The sequence below is a fragment of the Ptychodera flava genome, chromosome 17 (genome assembly GCF_041260155.1).
Source record: "Ptychodera flava strain L36383 chromosome 17, AS_Pfla_20210202, whole genome shotgun sequence".
Taxonomy (NCBI): Eukaryota; Metazoa; Hemichordata; class Enteropneusta; family Ptychoderidae; genus Ptychodera; species Ptychodera flava.
The window spans coordinates 31024909-31039911 of NC_091944.1; the positions used below are offsets into that span (position 1 = coordinate 31024909).

General features: G+C 39.8%; 1 protein-coding gene across 1 annotated transcript; it reads right to left on the reverse strand.

The window, feature by feature from the left end:
* Nucleotides 1-2051: 2051 nt before the first annotated feature.
* LOC139116048 (uncharacterized) lies at nucleotides 2052-14487 on the reverse strand. The gene is made up of 11 exons (XM_070678554.1): nucleotides 14230-14487; nucleotides 11991-12296; nucleotides 10749-10975; nucleotides 9979-10237; nucleotides 8884-9029; nucleotides 8054-8321; nucleotides 7536-7721; nucleotides 5539-5790; nucleotides 4662-4790; nucleotides 3957-4140; nucleotides 2052-3708 (listed from the first exon to the last, which is right to left on the reverse strand). The coding sequence occupies exons 2-11, from the start codon at nucleotides 12274-12276 to the stop codon at nucleotides 3117-3119; spliced, it is 2529 nt and encodes an 842-aa protein (XP_070534655.1). The 5' UTR covers nucleotides 12277-12296; nucleotides 14230-14487; the 3' UTR covers nucleotides 2052-3116.
* Nucleotides 14488-15003: the final 516 nt, after the last annotated feature.

The window sequence follows — 15003 nt, forward strand, 5'->3', positions numbered from 1 at the left end:
TGTTTAGTGAAGCTTTCCCGCAGAATAAGTTGGAGGATAAAAATTATTACAACAAATATACTACCTGATAATTTCGTCAAAATTTCTGAAACATTAAAAAACGGAATAGTTTCACCCTCAATGATTCGCTGCATGTTCATATTTTTGAATTGTCCAACAGAGTTTGACATCAACAAATATATGCAATTTGGTATAAGTTGGTACAAAAATCATAAGCTATCTTCTCTTGCTTTCTGATGGACTTCAAGTGAAAATGTCTTGTAAATGATAAATGAGATCTTGTATTGAGGTACCATCTGTAACTTTAATGTGCATGGCTGTTGACCATGGGCCTCGTTTGGCCGATTATTTGGGTGAACAATACGTGTCAATTTTGTATGGTCCGTAGATTAACCATTCCTGTCGTTGATACATATGTAGTGTCTAAACTAAATGGAAGTGCAATTGCCGGGAGATGTAGGGGATATTTTGATAGATTTATGTCGCAAAAGGAAAAAGAAATAATAAATAAACTGGTAGATGAGCAAGAAGCATAATAAGTATTCGTAACTAGAAGGGGAGATGTATTCGAAACATTCATTTATAAACTTCATAGTTTAGTTTATCATTTAATTAAGAGTATCAAGCCACTTCATGAGAAAAAATTATTTTAAAAACTCCATGTGCACAGCTGTGCACGTGTGCGCACGTGGATCGTCCTTTACGGAAGAGCGGAAGATGACATTCGGAGAGGTTTTTACTATGTAATTATTTAATCAAATGGGAATATACAGGTTTTCTCAAACGTTGTTACGTATCAAATGACGATAAAGGTTATGAAAGGATAGTGCACACCTTATGTCGATTTCTCACGGTTAGAATTCAATAGGATCGATAGCTGATGGCATCATGCAATCCACAGATGGATTCTAAGTCTTCGAAAAATCAAACATTTGTCCTGCACAATTTTCTCGAATATAGACAGAACGTTTAGGTTTTTTCCAGATTAGTATCAGTTAGTTTAAATTAATTGTTGGTTGTAACTCTGAAGTGGGGAGACGCCACACCGGTCTAGAACGGCGTGCATCTTCGCCGGTGCAGTTTTCTGACAAAAGCGTGGTCAATCTGCTCGCATATTCTGTAGCTTTAACCACGGTTCCTCCACAATGGAAGGTTTTAATGGTTTAACATGATCTGACTCTTTGTATGTAAAGTAAACATCACCTAAAACTATGGAATGTCTAAGTTTTGATGTGAATTTTTGGCGCTTTATTTATTCCCTCTGAGAGTAGTTTTCCCGTGTATCGTGAGTATGTAGGTGAAGTGAGTCAAAATCACATTGTACACCACATGTTTCACGTGGACTATCGTGTTATGAATTCAGTTTTCGCTTTAATCCATGATGAAACACGTGACATGTCGCTGCTACGTAGACAACAAAGGGGAAAACATACCGTCCACCGTCTAGTCATCGATGCATTGTATATAAGGGTGACCCTTTTATTTTTTTGTTTCTCATCTCCAGAGGAATACTCGGGCAGGGCGGGCGGTCGAAATAAAATAAAAACAAGTACAAAAAAAACCTGTAACCTGTTTCAGTTCAATGTTCTGTCCATTCAGTCTCTACAATTTTTAAGTACAAAAAGGGGTATTTGTTTCAGTTCAATGTGGTGTCCATTCAGTCACTTCAATTTCTTGCCTTTCAGTTCAGTGTTCTGTATTCTCTGTCCTTTCAGTCTGAGTCGCTGCAATCTCACAATTTGATGATGGTGGTACTGTTGCGAGGATGATCGCCTCAGAGGCGGCGCAAATAATTTTTGTTTTTTTATTTTCATATTTTCATGTCGGAGCTGAAATTTACGGTCAGTCGGGAGATGAGAAACACAAAAATAAAAAATGTAGCCCTAACGGACAGTTGAGAATGTTGCCAGCGATCGTGAGTTTCAAAATACACAGTGCTCACACAATCACAGAGAAAGGATTTGCAAACTCGTCAACGAAAAATTCCTCAATGGAGGGATAAAGGCAGTCTATGGCGCATGTGTACACATAAAGACACAATGCACAGCGCGAATTGTAAAATAAGCTATACTTTTTATTTAAGATCATAATTCATATCAATCCACGTATACTGAAAATGATATATATTAATGTTTCGAAAAAAACGATGATATGAGGCAATTATGTGTAACAGATGGGCAAATCACTCAATACGATACAATAATTATTTGTTTCTATATGATGATGTCATAAGCATAAGTTTCGACAAGATTGCAGGGTCGATCAGATGCAAGAGGTCGTATCTGCAAAGCATTTCGGTATAATTTAAGGTTAGATTGCCTAAATTTTGCCAGCATTATCAATGCCAACATCTGACTTTGAACTGGATAGGTTGGAAACCGGACACCAGAAGTTACATCAAATTTCAAGACAACGAAAACAGCTTCAAGTTGCTGTTATTCTTGTATTAAAGCATTAACATATCGGGAATCATTCGGTCCAACATATTTAATCTATATATTCAAAGTGTCGTACACACAGATATATCGAATCTCTCCATTTAAATATGTATTTATCGGCATTTGAAAGGTAAAAAAGGTTTCGATGTCACATGCACTGTGTAAACTCGCTTCGCTACAAATCCGTTGATGCGTTTTGCTTTTGGGCATGTTAGACTTCACACGGGTGATCTGTTTTGAGCATGAGCTGGAGATAGGGATAGGTTAATGAACTTTTGCTTGGCCTATCACAGAGTTCCTTCTCTCCAAACTAAATGTGTTATTATCACCAGATCTCGTGTGTGCAACGAAGATAGATCATCACTATCTCTATTTTGGTAGACGATTGAGCTATGAACTCCATTATAAATATTCTGTTTATAAATACAAGAACATGCGTGGTAAAATTGATGTATCCTTTAATTGGTCACAAAATTCGATCCTTTGTGTTGTTGCGACGACAGTGTATAGAAGTACAGATAACGAAACGTCGCGTTCATGTTTCAATAAATTATTGATCTAACACTGCATGGTCAAGAGTGATTACGGTAACTTTTGTAGAAACACAGTTTTTTTGGATAAGCGCGATGGTTGATGAAAAGTTTCCAATAAAGGTTTTTTGTCATTCTTTAATAAAATTCAGGTTTCACTTTCAGTTATATTTGTGGCATCTCCCTCACTCAGTTCGAATGCTTGATTTTCGACACCACGACTCGTATTCGAACATCTATGCGCCCCTCGTTCTTCGCTTTCACGGTGGGTACAGTGGACCGCTTGGGCAATCTCGCCACTGTCCGATGAACGGTGTTGTGCCAGATCGTACGCCGGTGATGGTGGCTGGGGGCGCTGTATTGGCGCTCGATCAAGTTCCTGTTCGCGTCTCACAACGCCATGGCCAGCAGATCGATGACCGGCGTGACTGGCGGCTAGACTGTGGCCCTGGCTTCCTCTCTCAGCTTCTCCATGGTGATGTGAATCACGTGAATATCGTCGCTCGCTGAATTGTGGTCCTTGTGAAGTACTAACATTTCCATCTACATCAAGACTTTGGTGATTCTGGGATTCTTCTGTGTAGGATGGTGGTGATGAGGGCGCTACAAGATCGTTGTTGAGTCCAGGTGTCAGGTTGTCGAAGGCATACACCATATCGAAAGAAATTTCATCGTACGCCGGCGGTGGACCATACTGAGGGTATAAAGATGGCAAAGTCTGCATCTGTATGTCCCTGTCCCTGAATACAGACAGAAGGAATGTTAAATTCACATAGTTATCGTTATTTATCTTGATTCACACGCATTCACCTTCTTGGCCGTATAAGACACCAGTATTAGCCGGCCATGACTTTCTAGTAAGTTGTTTTGACCAAACCTAATGCATTCTTCTGAGTCGGTTTTGAGTTTACAGATACAGTCATTTGCACTGTTTCTTACTTAACCTATCATGCAATTTTAATGATGATTTCTTTCCCATTCTACCTACCAAGTTTCTTCGCGGCTTCTGTTGCGTGAATTGGCCCTGGCTCGTTCGCCTGGCCTTCTGATGCCGAGGCACTTGTATCCCCTCTTCTTTGAGACGGTGATTAAAAGGACATAAGACACGATCCCGAAGATGATGGCAACAGTAAGACCAACAATGACGCCTAAGAAACTGCTGTGATTTTGAACTGAACAATGAAAAGAGAGGGAAAATGTCATTGCCTCAAGTTAACGGATTAACGGACTTTAATCATATTTATTCTAGAGAAGGGGACATTTCCTCTTCTCCTACCCAAAATTTTGAAATAAAACGCATCACTCTTACAAAACTGTTGCATTGTGTAGACTTTTGAATGTCATTGTGACAAGTGAATTCTTGGTCCAGACTAAAGTTAGGCTGTGAACGACACAGTGGACAAAATTCTGTTAGTAAATTTAGCACATCACAGCGCCCCCAATCGGCAATTAAATGAACAAATTCAACGACAGGTCAAAAGGTCTCCATAATTTGGCATGGCCCTGACATATTTTCCAAGAAAATTTTCTTAACAACAACACACAGGATTATCACTGTAATACTTATACCGAATTATAAAACATACTTTTTCTTGAAAATCGCACTGATCACCTAAATGTAGAACCCTACTGAGATTTACATCAAAATCAAGCGATTCAGCTGTATCTTTACTTAGACAACATTCTTATTTACCTGTCGTACAACCGTATTCATCTGAGCCATCTTCACAGTTTTTGTAGCCATCGCATGTTAACCACTGTGCTATGCACCAACCGTTGTCACATTTGAAATCGCCTATGTTGCACTCTCCACTGCCTGACTCTGTATCAAACAGTGATATTTAAAAAGAGAAAACATCACTGGTTAGGGATGGGGAACATGATAGCCGAAAGAAGAACATACGTTCACAGGCGTGATATTTATTCTGTATCTTGTCTAATAGCATATAGAGAAAATACTTGTTCTCGGCAAATATCTTCACGATGTAACGAAACAGCTCGTTACGTCACATTCAATGCAAATAAGTATTTGCCGTGGCTTTTACGATCAACGCGTTGTATTGATTGCGAGCAAAAACCGCAACGTGAATGGTTGATGTACATCGGCTTTCGACGCTGCTGGTTTGGGCAATCAAATTTTCCTGTATGTGTGTGAATGCACAGTCATCGTCATTACATTGCATTGCATGAATGTGAATTGCATTGTGAAGCTTCTTTAAAGGGCCAAGTTTTTTTGTCAGCTTTTTCTCCAGGCAAATTAGGTATAACTGTGCACAACTTCCAAAGGAGAACAAAAGACTAAAATCACACAAACAGTCGATGCCAACTACTACTACTGCGAGAATCAGGGATTGACACCGGTCCCGTTAAATACAGAGGCAAATTACCTGTAGACCAGCATCACAAAGGAGATATCTGCAAACGAGTGCATTTGAGAGAGAAGACCGTGGAAGCAGACAACGAAGCGTGAACTTGTGCGTTTGAAAAATCAATGTAATATAAGTGAATTTTTATTTTTACATAGATTCACGATCACACAGCAATCAAACTGATAGATTAAAACCCCTTACCAACTTTATAAAATATTGTATATACAGCTTTGAATCCCTTATAATCAAACTGATCCTGCGAGGTCGACGACCCTTCGCTTGTTATCACAGTCTGTCGGTCTTCACGTGAAAAAGTGGTGAATTTGACCTCCATTAACGGCCTGTTTGACGTGAAACTTCCCGTATTACTGCCGCAGAGAGTGGTCTTTGGAGTACCGAGCTCGTCTAACAACTGGATATTGTCGTCGGAAAGTGCTTGGCATCGGTTTCGATCTATTGGGTTGAGAGAAACCCAAGTTATAAATCCCATTTTAAAGGTATACAGTCACCTGTAATCTAAATATGCCCATATATGGTCAAAGGGGCGTTCCTTGGTATTCAAAAGACCCATGTGAGGGCGCTGTTTTTAAAAAGCGGCCACCCGCTTAAAATCTGTGATTGGTTAGATTTTCTCTTTCCATGGTAACTGTGGCAAAATTGGAACAGGTGACAGTATACCTTTTAAAGGATGGAGGCTGTAGAAGACATCCCGAAGAACATGTCAACTATATAACTCGTCGTGTTTTACAAGCTTTTCCCCTGTCACCAGTGATGGTGAAACTATTTGATATTTGTGATACTCAAGAATACTAGCGTAAACGAATATGATGATGGTCTTTGTGTACTATGAGGTTATTACGAAAATACCGCAAAGGATGCACGAGGACATTGGCGCAGCATATCGCCCGACGAGAAGCGGAGGGCGATGCGCGGCGTCAATGTCCGAGTGCATCCTATGCGGTGTTTTCGTAATAACCTTATTATTATACATCTTACATTCGTGACTGGGGCATGAAATTATCAGAGAAGTGACCGTTTTCGTGCAATGTCAACAAATTTTCTTCTGATTTATAGCGAAAGCGTGGAATGCTAGTTTTGAAGTGTGTGCACTACACACGTACGTACGTACAGAGCGCACGCGAGACATGTTCTAGCACTCGTCCAATGGGTCCCTTGAAACCGTTCAACAGTGAACGCACATATATAGCCACAGGGGATGGGGCGCCTAGAAACAGTACGTTACGGATCGGGCGTTTTGTACGGCTTTTTTAGCACACGCAAAATTCTATTGTTCTCGATGGTAGATGTATAATATTGTGTCTTATTCAACTCCAGGATACGAACATGCTTTAGAAAGTTAGAAACAACCAGTCATTGACACTGGGTATTGGCTTAGCTTTAAATCTATGACATTATTTACCTAAGTTTTACCTTTGGATTCTCATTATACGGATCAACTTTTTGCTAAAAAAGTGCCTCTATTTCTTGTTTTACGGAACTTGATCAGTGATCAGGAATAGAATAAAAATCGCCCGGTGATTTGGTAAACGCTTGGGTACCCTTAAGACCTTCTTTCCTTGAGAGTGCCACTATTGAGACGTATAGGTACCGTCTACTAAGCTGGCTGTTCGTGCAAAAAGGTGTTCGTGCGCAATTTTTCAGCGGATGGGTTAATTTAAAAACTAATCAGTAGGTGGGGAGAAAAATCGATATTTACTGTGGGCGGGGAAGAAATTGCATTTTTTCATTGGGCGGGGAGAAAATATTTTGACAGAGGGTACCGGAAAATACATGGAGGGAGGGGGTGCCTTGGCTGATAGAACCTTAAGGGAGGTTACGCGCCAAACAATGTTTCAAAGTATACTACTCGCACGGTTTTGTGTTGATCTGGGTTTCCTAGTGGATATATTGGGCAATGGGGAATTTCAGTAGTGAGGAGAGGGTAGTCGGGAGCATGAATTGCTGTGGGCCTGGGTAGTGGGGAGCATGGATACTGGAGGGCAGTGGGCATTAAAATTCAGTGGGAGGGCACATTTTCCGTGTATGCCACCGGGAGGGCAGTCACGAACAGCTCTACTTTCCCCTCCAAATTTTAGGTCAAGGTAAAAACTACGTAAAATCGGTATATATCTTGTGATGATTTTGTGAAATTGATGAAATTTACCAGTTGGCGGCACCTGGACGGATCATGCACTTACCGGTCGGCGGGTACAGATCAGTTTCGAGAAAGGTAATGTAAATATTATCGATCTCCGAGTCAGCCGTGCCTAGTAGTTTTGTAAGGCATGTCTTCTGACGGTTTGGGTAAGCCTCGTGGCTGTAATTTCCGTGCGACACAAGTATGCCCCCTCTATCGGTGAATACTTTCCTTGTCTCGTCACAAACTGCGTCCAGAGAAAAGGTAGACAGGAAACGAAATAATGAGAATGACATCTGCAATAGATGACACGGACCAAAATCGCTTCAAGGATTTCCAGTCAAGAACGCTTGAATATAAATATTAAAGACAGCGGCAGTGATAGAAGCAGTTGAAGAAAAGTAGTTGTCATATAGCTAGCAGTAAATCAACAGTTGTAATATTTGCATAGTCCATGAATTTCATTGTTGTCCCTGCTGATCCTTGCTTTGACTCACTGAACTCTGACCCTCATGGCATCAAGGAGGAATTGTCAACTAATAAGGTTCAAAGAGATGACAAATCTCCATGTTCACGTACCTGTGCAAATACTCATGTTCATGACCTCTTGTTCGGTCGCTTCGAAATTCGCAGAAAAGCCCGGATACTGGTATTCCTCGTCTGATTGAAATACTAGCGTCAGACTATTGGTGGATGACATCAGCTTGGTTGGTGGTGGTTGCCCCGTGCCATAAGCAAAGCTACCGCAATAGGTGCCAGTTAGTTTGCCATTATCATAGCCATCAATGACGTCAACAAAGTCAAAGATACACTTTCCAGACTGTAATTCGAAGCTAGTGAAGGTCAACTGAAATGTACGAAGAAAACATATTACTGGGCGAATTGTATGAAAAGTCAATTCTTAGTGGCTTCACATCACAAGTATATACCTATGATTTGCTTCGTCAGGTAAGTATGGAAGGTAGGTAGGAAGGTAGGTAGGTAGGTAGGTAGGTAGGTAGGTAGGTAGGTAGGTAGGTAGGTAGTTAGGTAAGTAGGTAGGTAGGTAGGTAGGTAGGTATAGGTAGGAGGGTAGGTAGGTAGGTAGGAAAGTAGGTAGGTAGGAAGGTAGGAAGGTGGGTGGGTAGGTACGTAGTTAGGTAGGTCGGTAGGTCGGTAGGTAGGTAGTCAAGTAGGTATATATAGGTAGGTAGGTAGGTAGGTAGGTAGGTAGTAGGAAGGTAGGTAGGTAGGTAGGTAGGTAGGTAGGTAGGTAGGAAGGTAGGTAGGTAGGTAGGTAGGTAGGTAGGTAGGTAGGTAGGTAGGTAGGTAGGTAGGTAGGTAGGTAGGTAGGTAGGTAGTCAGGCATCAGTCTGATAGACGGACAGGTGGGTACAGCCCAACACGTACGTAGAGATACAAAAGCTTACCATGACGTTGTATCCTTTGGGAACGCTGATGACGTAGATGCATTTGATATCTGATGGATAGTCAGCGTCGGGATAGTACGGAGTACCTATATTTCCTTCGAGTCGACCTTCTATATAGCCTCCACACTGACCTGTCGTTGGTGGATCTAGAAAAAGTGCAACATATGTCAAGTACGGTAAATCATATTATTTTACTTCATGAAGAAGACAAATCGTACTAGAACCAGCGTGTGACTTGTGTTTTTTAATTTGGCACTTTCACAACGTCCCTTTTAAGGTTACGATTTATGATGGATCAGACCTAAAGCTACCTAGAATGACATTTGAAACGTATTTAGCAGATCTGTTCAAAAAAGTTAAATGTTGTGTCACAAGTATGATCACAACATAAACATTTCTCAATCAGTTACAATGGCAGAAACTCACTTCTTCCCATTCGCCAAGGAGCATGTGCACAGTGTGCCAACATTTTAATATAAACTGATAATTCCTTATTTTTAAAATTCATATTTATGCTGGGTCACATTGTAGAAGTGGTATGCCAATAAGTGATGACGTCAAAGATTTGTGTACGTATGGAAAATAGGTCAAAGGTTACGTTCTTTAAGGAGAGATAAAATATTTTGTGCGAAAGAGTTGTGAATTTGGGCTTGTAAACTAAGGGGATATGATTGAAAAGAAGGGTCCAATTATTCACTTCATTCACTCTTATTGTGTCATCGCCTACGCTCATTCCGTGCCGACAAGTTGGTCAGCTAACCCTTATTCCTGGCCCCCTACTGTGCTCTACCCGACACAAAAACTAATCAGTCAGAAATTGTGAATGTGATTGGAAGAACGTAGAAATTTATTTTATTTTAACGTTAGTAGTTAGTCAGTGCGTAAATCACTGGGCGTCAATGTTTTCCGTATGGCGTTTTTTTTGTTACATCATTAACAGTTGGCTATACCACTTGCACATTGTCGCCTTATGCTGTTGTGAACTAAAACGCGCATTGCCAGAAACAGTAAAGGACAAGGTATGGATTACTCCAAATAGCACTGGCGTGTGCGGAGATATATTTATTTTGTTATATCGTCACATACTGCTATTACCTGTCGGATCAGCTGGCCTCGTTGGAGTTATGAAATAGTTCGCCTTGAACCCCTGATAGGAAAGATCTGTAAATATTTCACTGGAGACGAACAACAGGTACATATTGTTGGTCCATGACGAAATCAAACTGGGCGGTTTCCGGCCTATTCCTCCACAGTAAACTCCAACCAGCTTACCAGTGGATCCGATGCCGTCGCGCACCACGATGTAGTCATACTGACAGGAATAACCCCGTAAATCAAACAAGGAAAAGTTCAGCTAATGAAGAAAAAGAAAATGGCGAAAGAAAATGGATTCATTTGATTATATGAGTTCAACATCGTTTCAATTTGTTTTCAATTTCAATGGTAAAGACCATATGAAACACAGTCCATTGACACGCTGTCATGAATAGCTTGTATTCATTCAGCCAAATTTTGTTGTGATTAGAAATATACTAAAATTAACACCTATGTATGGGTTGAAGTTAAAATTTGTTGCCTTTTTAATTTTCGGCACCTCGTTGAACTTCTGCAGATGTTATCATGAAATCTGTTATAGGTATATAACTTTATTTTCTACGGCCTATATAAAAATGGATACTCCGGGAAGAATATTTTTGACATCGCTGTCTACACCCAGGACTACACCTTCGATTCAACCAACCTCCTAACGGTTCCCCGTCCATGTTAAACACTCGCATTTCATTGGTCACAGGATAGACATTTGAATAATGAAAATATTCTACGAATAATACTTAGTCCATAGATGAAGTAAATTTAACACCTACCGAGATAAAGTAACCGCCATTGGCATGTATAGAGTATTCGCAGTAGTGCCCGGGCAGGTAATTTTTAGGAAATTCAGGCGAATAGAAGTTGCCATTCTTGGTATAGTATGCCCCTCCACATGTCCCCCTCACAGTCGTGATTTCAATGGAGGTCGTTGTTTGGAGGGTCGTCACTTCTGGCAAGTTTGTATTTTCTGCTGTTGTAGTTTTGACAACAGTTGGTGTTTCTGTAAAAAAATATACCACGGCCCATAGCTTAACAATCCGTCAATGAGTGCGCCCCCTTACGTTAGGTATCGGACGTCACAAACGGTGCCAGTATCTTAATGCTTGTGGTTAAATAATTCCAAAAAAGTATGAATATACAATTTGTTGATCATTTAAAGAAATCTGGAAACCTTAAGTCATTCCTTGTAAGCCACACACCAAATTTTATTGGAAGATTTTCAAAGGGAGAAAAAGAAATCTCATAATTTATATATGCAAATTTTATGACGGATCTTAACAAATCTTATCAAGGGCATCCCCATGCAGATATTCACCTAATATCAAAGTCAATGAACTTGTGGCTACAATAAATAAATATGAATGTTGTCATTAGTTAAATATGATAATTTCTAATACGCAAAAAGAAAACTAAGAAATATATTATACAACACGATTGGAACTAATTTGGGATAATTGGATTTTCATATTTTTCAAATTTCTCAAAAGTATTAGGTGCCATACAGCTGAATGTTGCAATATCGCAAGTTACTCATAAAAACAAGTGTGTAATATAAAAAAAGCAGATGAGATAACATTTGTAGATTAAACCGACATTACTTCACCATCCAATTATCCCAAATTAGTTCCAATCGTGTTAATTACTAATCCTATAAGTTCGTTAATCAATACATTGTATTTCCAATGAGTAACATTGCCAGATATTAACAAATCTCCGAATTATGAAAATAAACGCTATTAAACTATGTAAGTCTTGCCGACAGAAAACTTCAGAATTCATCATATTCAGTAACTTCATCTGTACCCAGGATTTCATTTGAATCTGATTAGCAGTCTTTGAGATGTCGGGTTCACAGACAGACAGACAGACAGACAGACAGACAGACTGACAGACCTAAGTGTGATATTAGTTGCTATATGTAAACACATGAGCTAATAAAAATAATGTGTCAGCTGACTGGAAAGATTCCCGCCCCAACAAAAAACATAATAGAGTTTAATACATATATCACCCACCATACGTGTTGTGGAGCGTTCTGCTGGATGGTGTGGTTGAAATTGACGTCGAAAATGTGTACTCCGTAGAATTTGCTATGTCCGTTGTGTACCCGTCACTATGGTTACTGCCAAGAGTTTCGATAGAATTGTCGTCTGCGTTTCTTGCAATTGTTGCGTCGTGGTGATCACTTCTCACCAAATGAACGATCAAAATGAGGACGGTTAATGATTGGAGGATGAACTTCACTTTAAATTGGTTCAGAATTATGGCTTGATTTCCATGGCAACCAGACTTTACTTCCATTGAGAGGAGACGATGTACACCTGATACAAACAAGAAAGACAAGATAGCTTATAATATATTTGAAAACAGGTGAAATACACTCAATACTAAACACAATTCAATGGTGAAAAACTGGATATAACGATGATGCACTTTAATTTCATATTTCTCTCGGAAAAGCAGGTCAACCTGTGAACTATGGCGACGTCAGAAGGGTTTCGACCTTGACTTTGTCGAGATAACCTTCAAACCTTGCCGACACAGGTATTCTAAGGTACCAGGCGTCTCTCATAAACCGCAGGACACGTGAGCGTTGCACGTCTGCTGCATGCTTCAACTGGACGGACATGAACGATGCATCGAGAAATTGTCTGGGATTTCTTTTGTTTTCTGTGTAGGCTGTACAAATGAATCGATTATTAAAGCAAGTAGAAACAAACTGATTTTATATTTAAGGTAGTATGCGCCTCAAAAGTGAAAGATTTAAAATTTTGCTAAACCTTTCATCTGGGAATCTTTCAACCATTCCCTTTCAACATTTTAGAACTAGAGAAATTATTAACCCAATTACTAATATTTTAAATTAAAAATTACCGCCGTCCCTGGCTTAGCTCTATGGAAAAAAATAATATTTTCGACTTTCAAAAAACTAAGCCGGTGAAAGTTTTTCTAGTGCTTCAAAATGAGCCCCCACAAGGGTAAGACCAGAAAAGAATTGGAAAAGTTTGAGAGTTCAAATGTCTGTCCCCGAGGGGCATTCTACCAAAGTGTCAAGTACAGTGTCTTGTTCCCGACTCCCCCAGCGTGTTGGGATACAAAACTGTTGAGTTTGTCAACTCAACTCGCACATGTGTAGACCGCTAGTATTTACAAGTGAATTCTGGTCCGCACTAGAATTCAAGTGTAAACATTAACAGTGCATTTTACACGCCTACATGCTGCGTTGACAAGCTATGTAGTCGATGTTTTCGACACACTGTTGGGAGTAGAACAAGAACTTGCAATTGAGATAAAAATCAAAACTTTTGACATAATCACCAAAAGTTACAGTTACAGCCCTTTAATTATCACAAAATATCCCGTAATATGTGTGTAAAACAATGGAGATTGATCGACATATTATGGGATATAGGCCTAAAGTATTATCACTTGTCCATTACAAATGACAGCAATAACAACACGCGACAAATTACAAAGGGTTTGCCACACCTGTATATCAGCGTACGACACCACCAGTAAAGTCGATGAGATATTTGGAAACGCTATGGTTGCGAAAAATCCATTATCACGATGTTGTTTAATATTTCACCAATGTAAATTAAGGTGGAGAGATTAAGCAAATATGTGGAACGTTATATTATAATTACCGGGGTCGTGTCCTCGATTTTTTTATATCTGTCAAAACACGAGAGGGACCAAAAAGCAGGTCATGAACGAGATCTGCTAAGGTATATTTAAATTCTTATTGTGGGTGAAAATGTTTAAACTTTCCGGATGCTACATTTGCGTTCAGGGTGTTAAGTTTTCTTTTCTTTCTTGAAGCAGTAAGGCACCACCCTGCATCAAGGTGATACTCAAAATCACTGTTACCCAAACGTACATATCTCGAATGAGAATCCTATCTACTGGCATCATCCAATCTATGAAATTACAATACGAAAATTCATCCGCTAGTTCACTATTTACCCCTTCCTTGTACTTCCATATCCGCGTTGGTCGGCCATCATGTCTGAAAATACGATATGTTTAATACGATCTGCTGTAAATTTTACTGCCCCTATATGGCGACTGCACAAAGTTCAACTCTGAGAGGTTTAGGAGCGGGGCTAATTTCCACAATGTACCGTGAACAGACTGGTGGTATCTGGTACGGTGATAAACAACGGCAAATAGCTGTACCTCACAATGCCTGGACTATCATCTAAAATCTATGACTAAAATGAACATGCTATAAACTTCAAAGGAAAAACTTACCTTTGTTTTACTGTGGTTGATCTAATGTCGTTCGGCCATCGACAATTAGCCAACGTCTTGATAACATATTCCGTGTACTCTCACATATTAACCCACGATACTGAAGTATGTGCCTTGGACTACAGTACTTGAGATTCCACACTTGTTTCCGTCTAACTCTATGTGTCAAACCGTCTTTTGGTGACGTAAGCCGTGGTCAGGTACACCCTGTCACATACTGTATCGGCGGGTCATTTAGGTGACCCTAACCTAAGCTAATGGCCTAGTCAATCAGTAACTCCTGCCTGCTCATGAGGAGAGCGCCGGAGGGCGCCACCTTGGGGTATGACACAGTCCTCTGATACTTCCAACAATTATAGAAAGGGGCCAAAATGCCTAGAATCGGACTTAAGTCAACATAAAGTTAATTTAGTGTACAGATTTTGAATAATGAAAAGCATGTCTTATCTCAAAATGGGCTTCAAGAGGAATAAGGTCGGAGAACACGTAATGAATGAAGGGATTACATAGTCCTTCAGCGGAGACAGGACGTACGGGTACAATAAAATATTTGCCAACGTGTGAGGGGGCACTTGTAAATGAAATGGTACTTGAAAATGTACTGAATGTGAAACACATATTGTAAAACTCCATTGGTTGTAACTTTTGATACATTTCCCAGTGTTTTTGTTTCTTTTCTGTAAAATAATGCTTCTTGCTCAACTCCCTAAAATCATGCATGTGTAAATATTAGACGTTCAACTTATCTAGATAGTGTGTACATGTGAAATATTA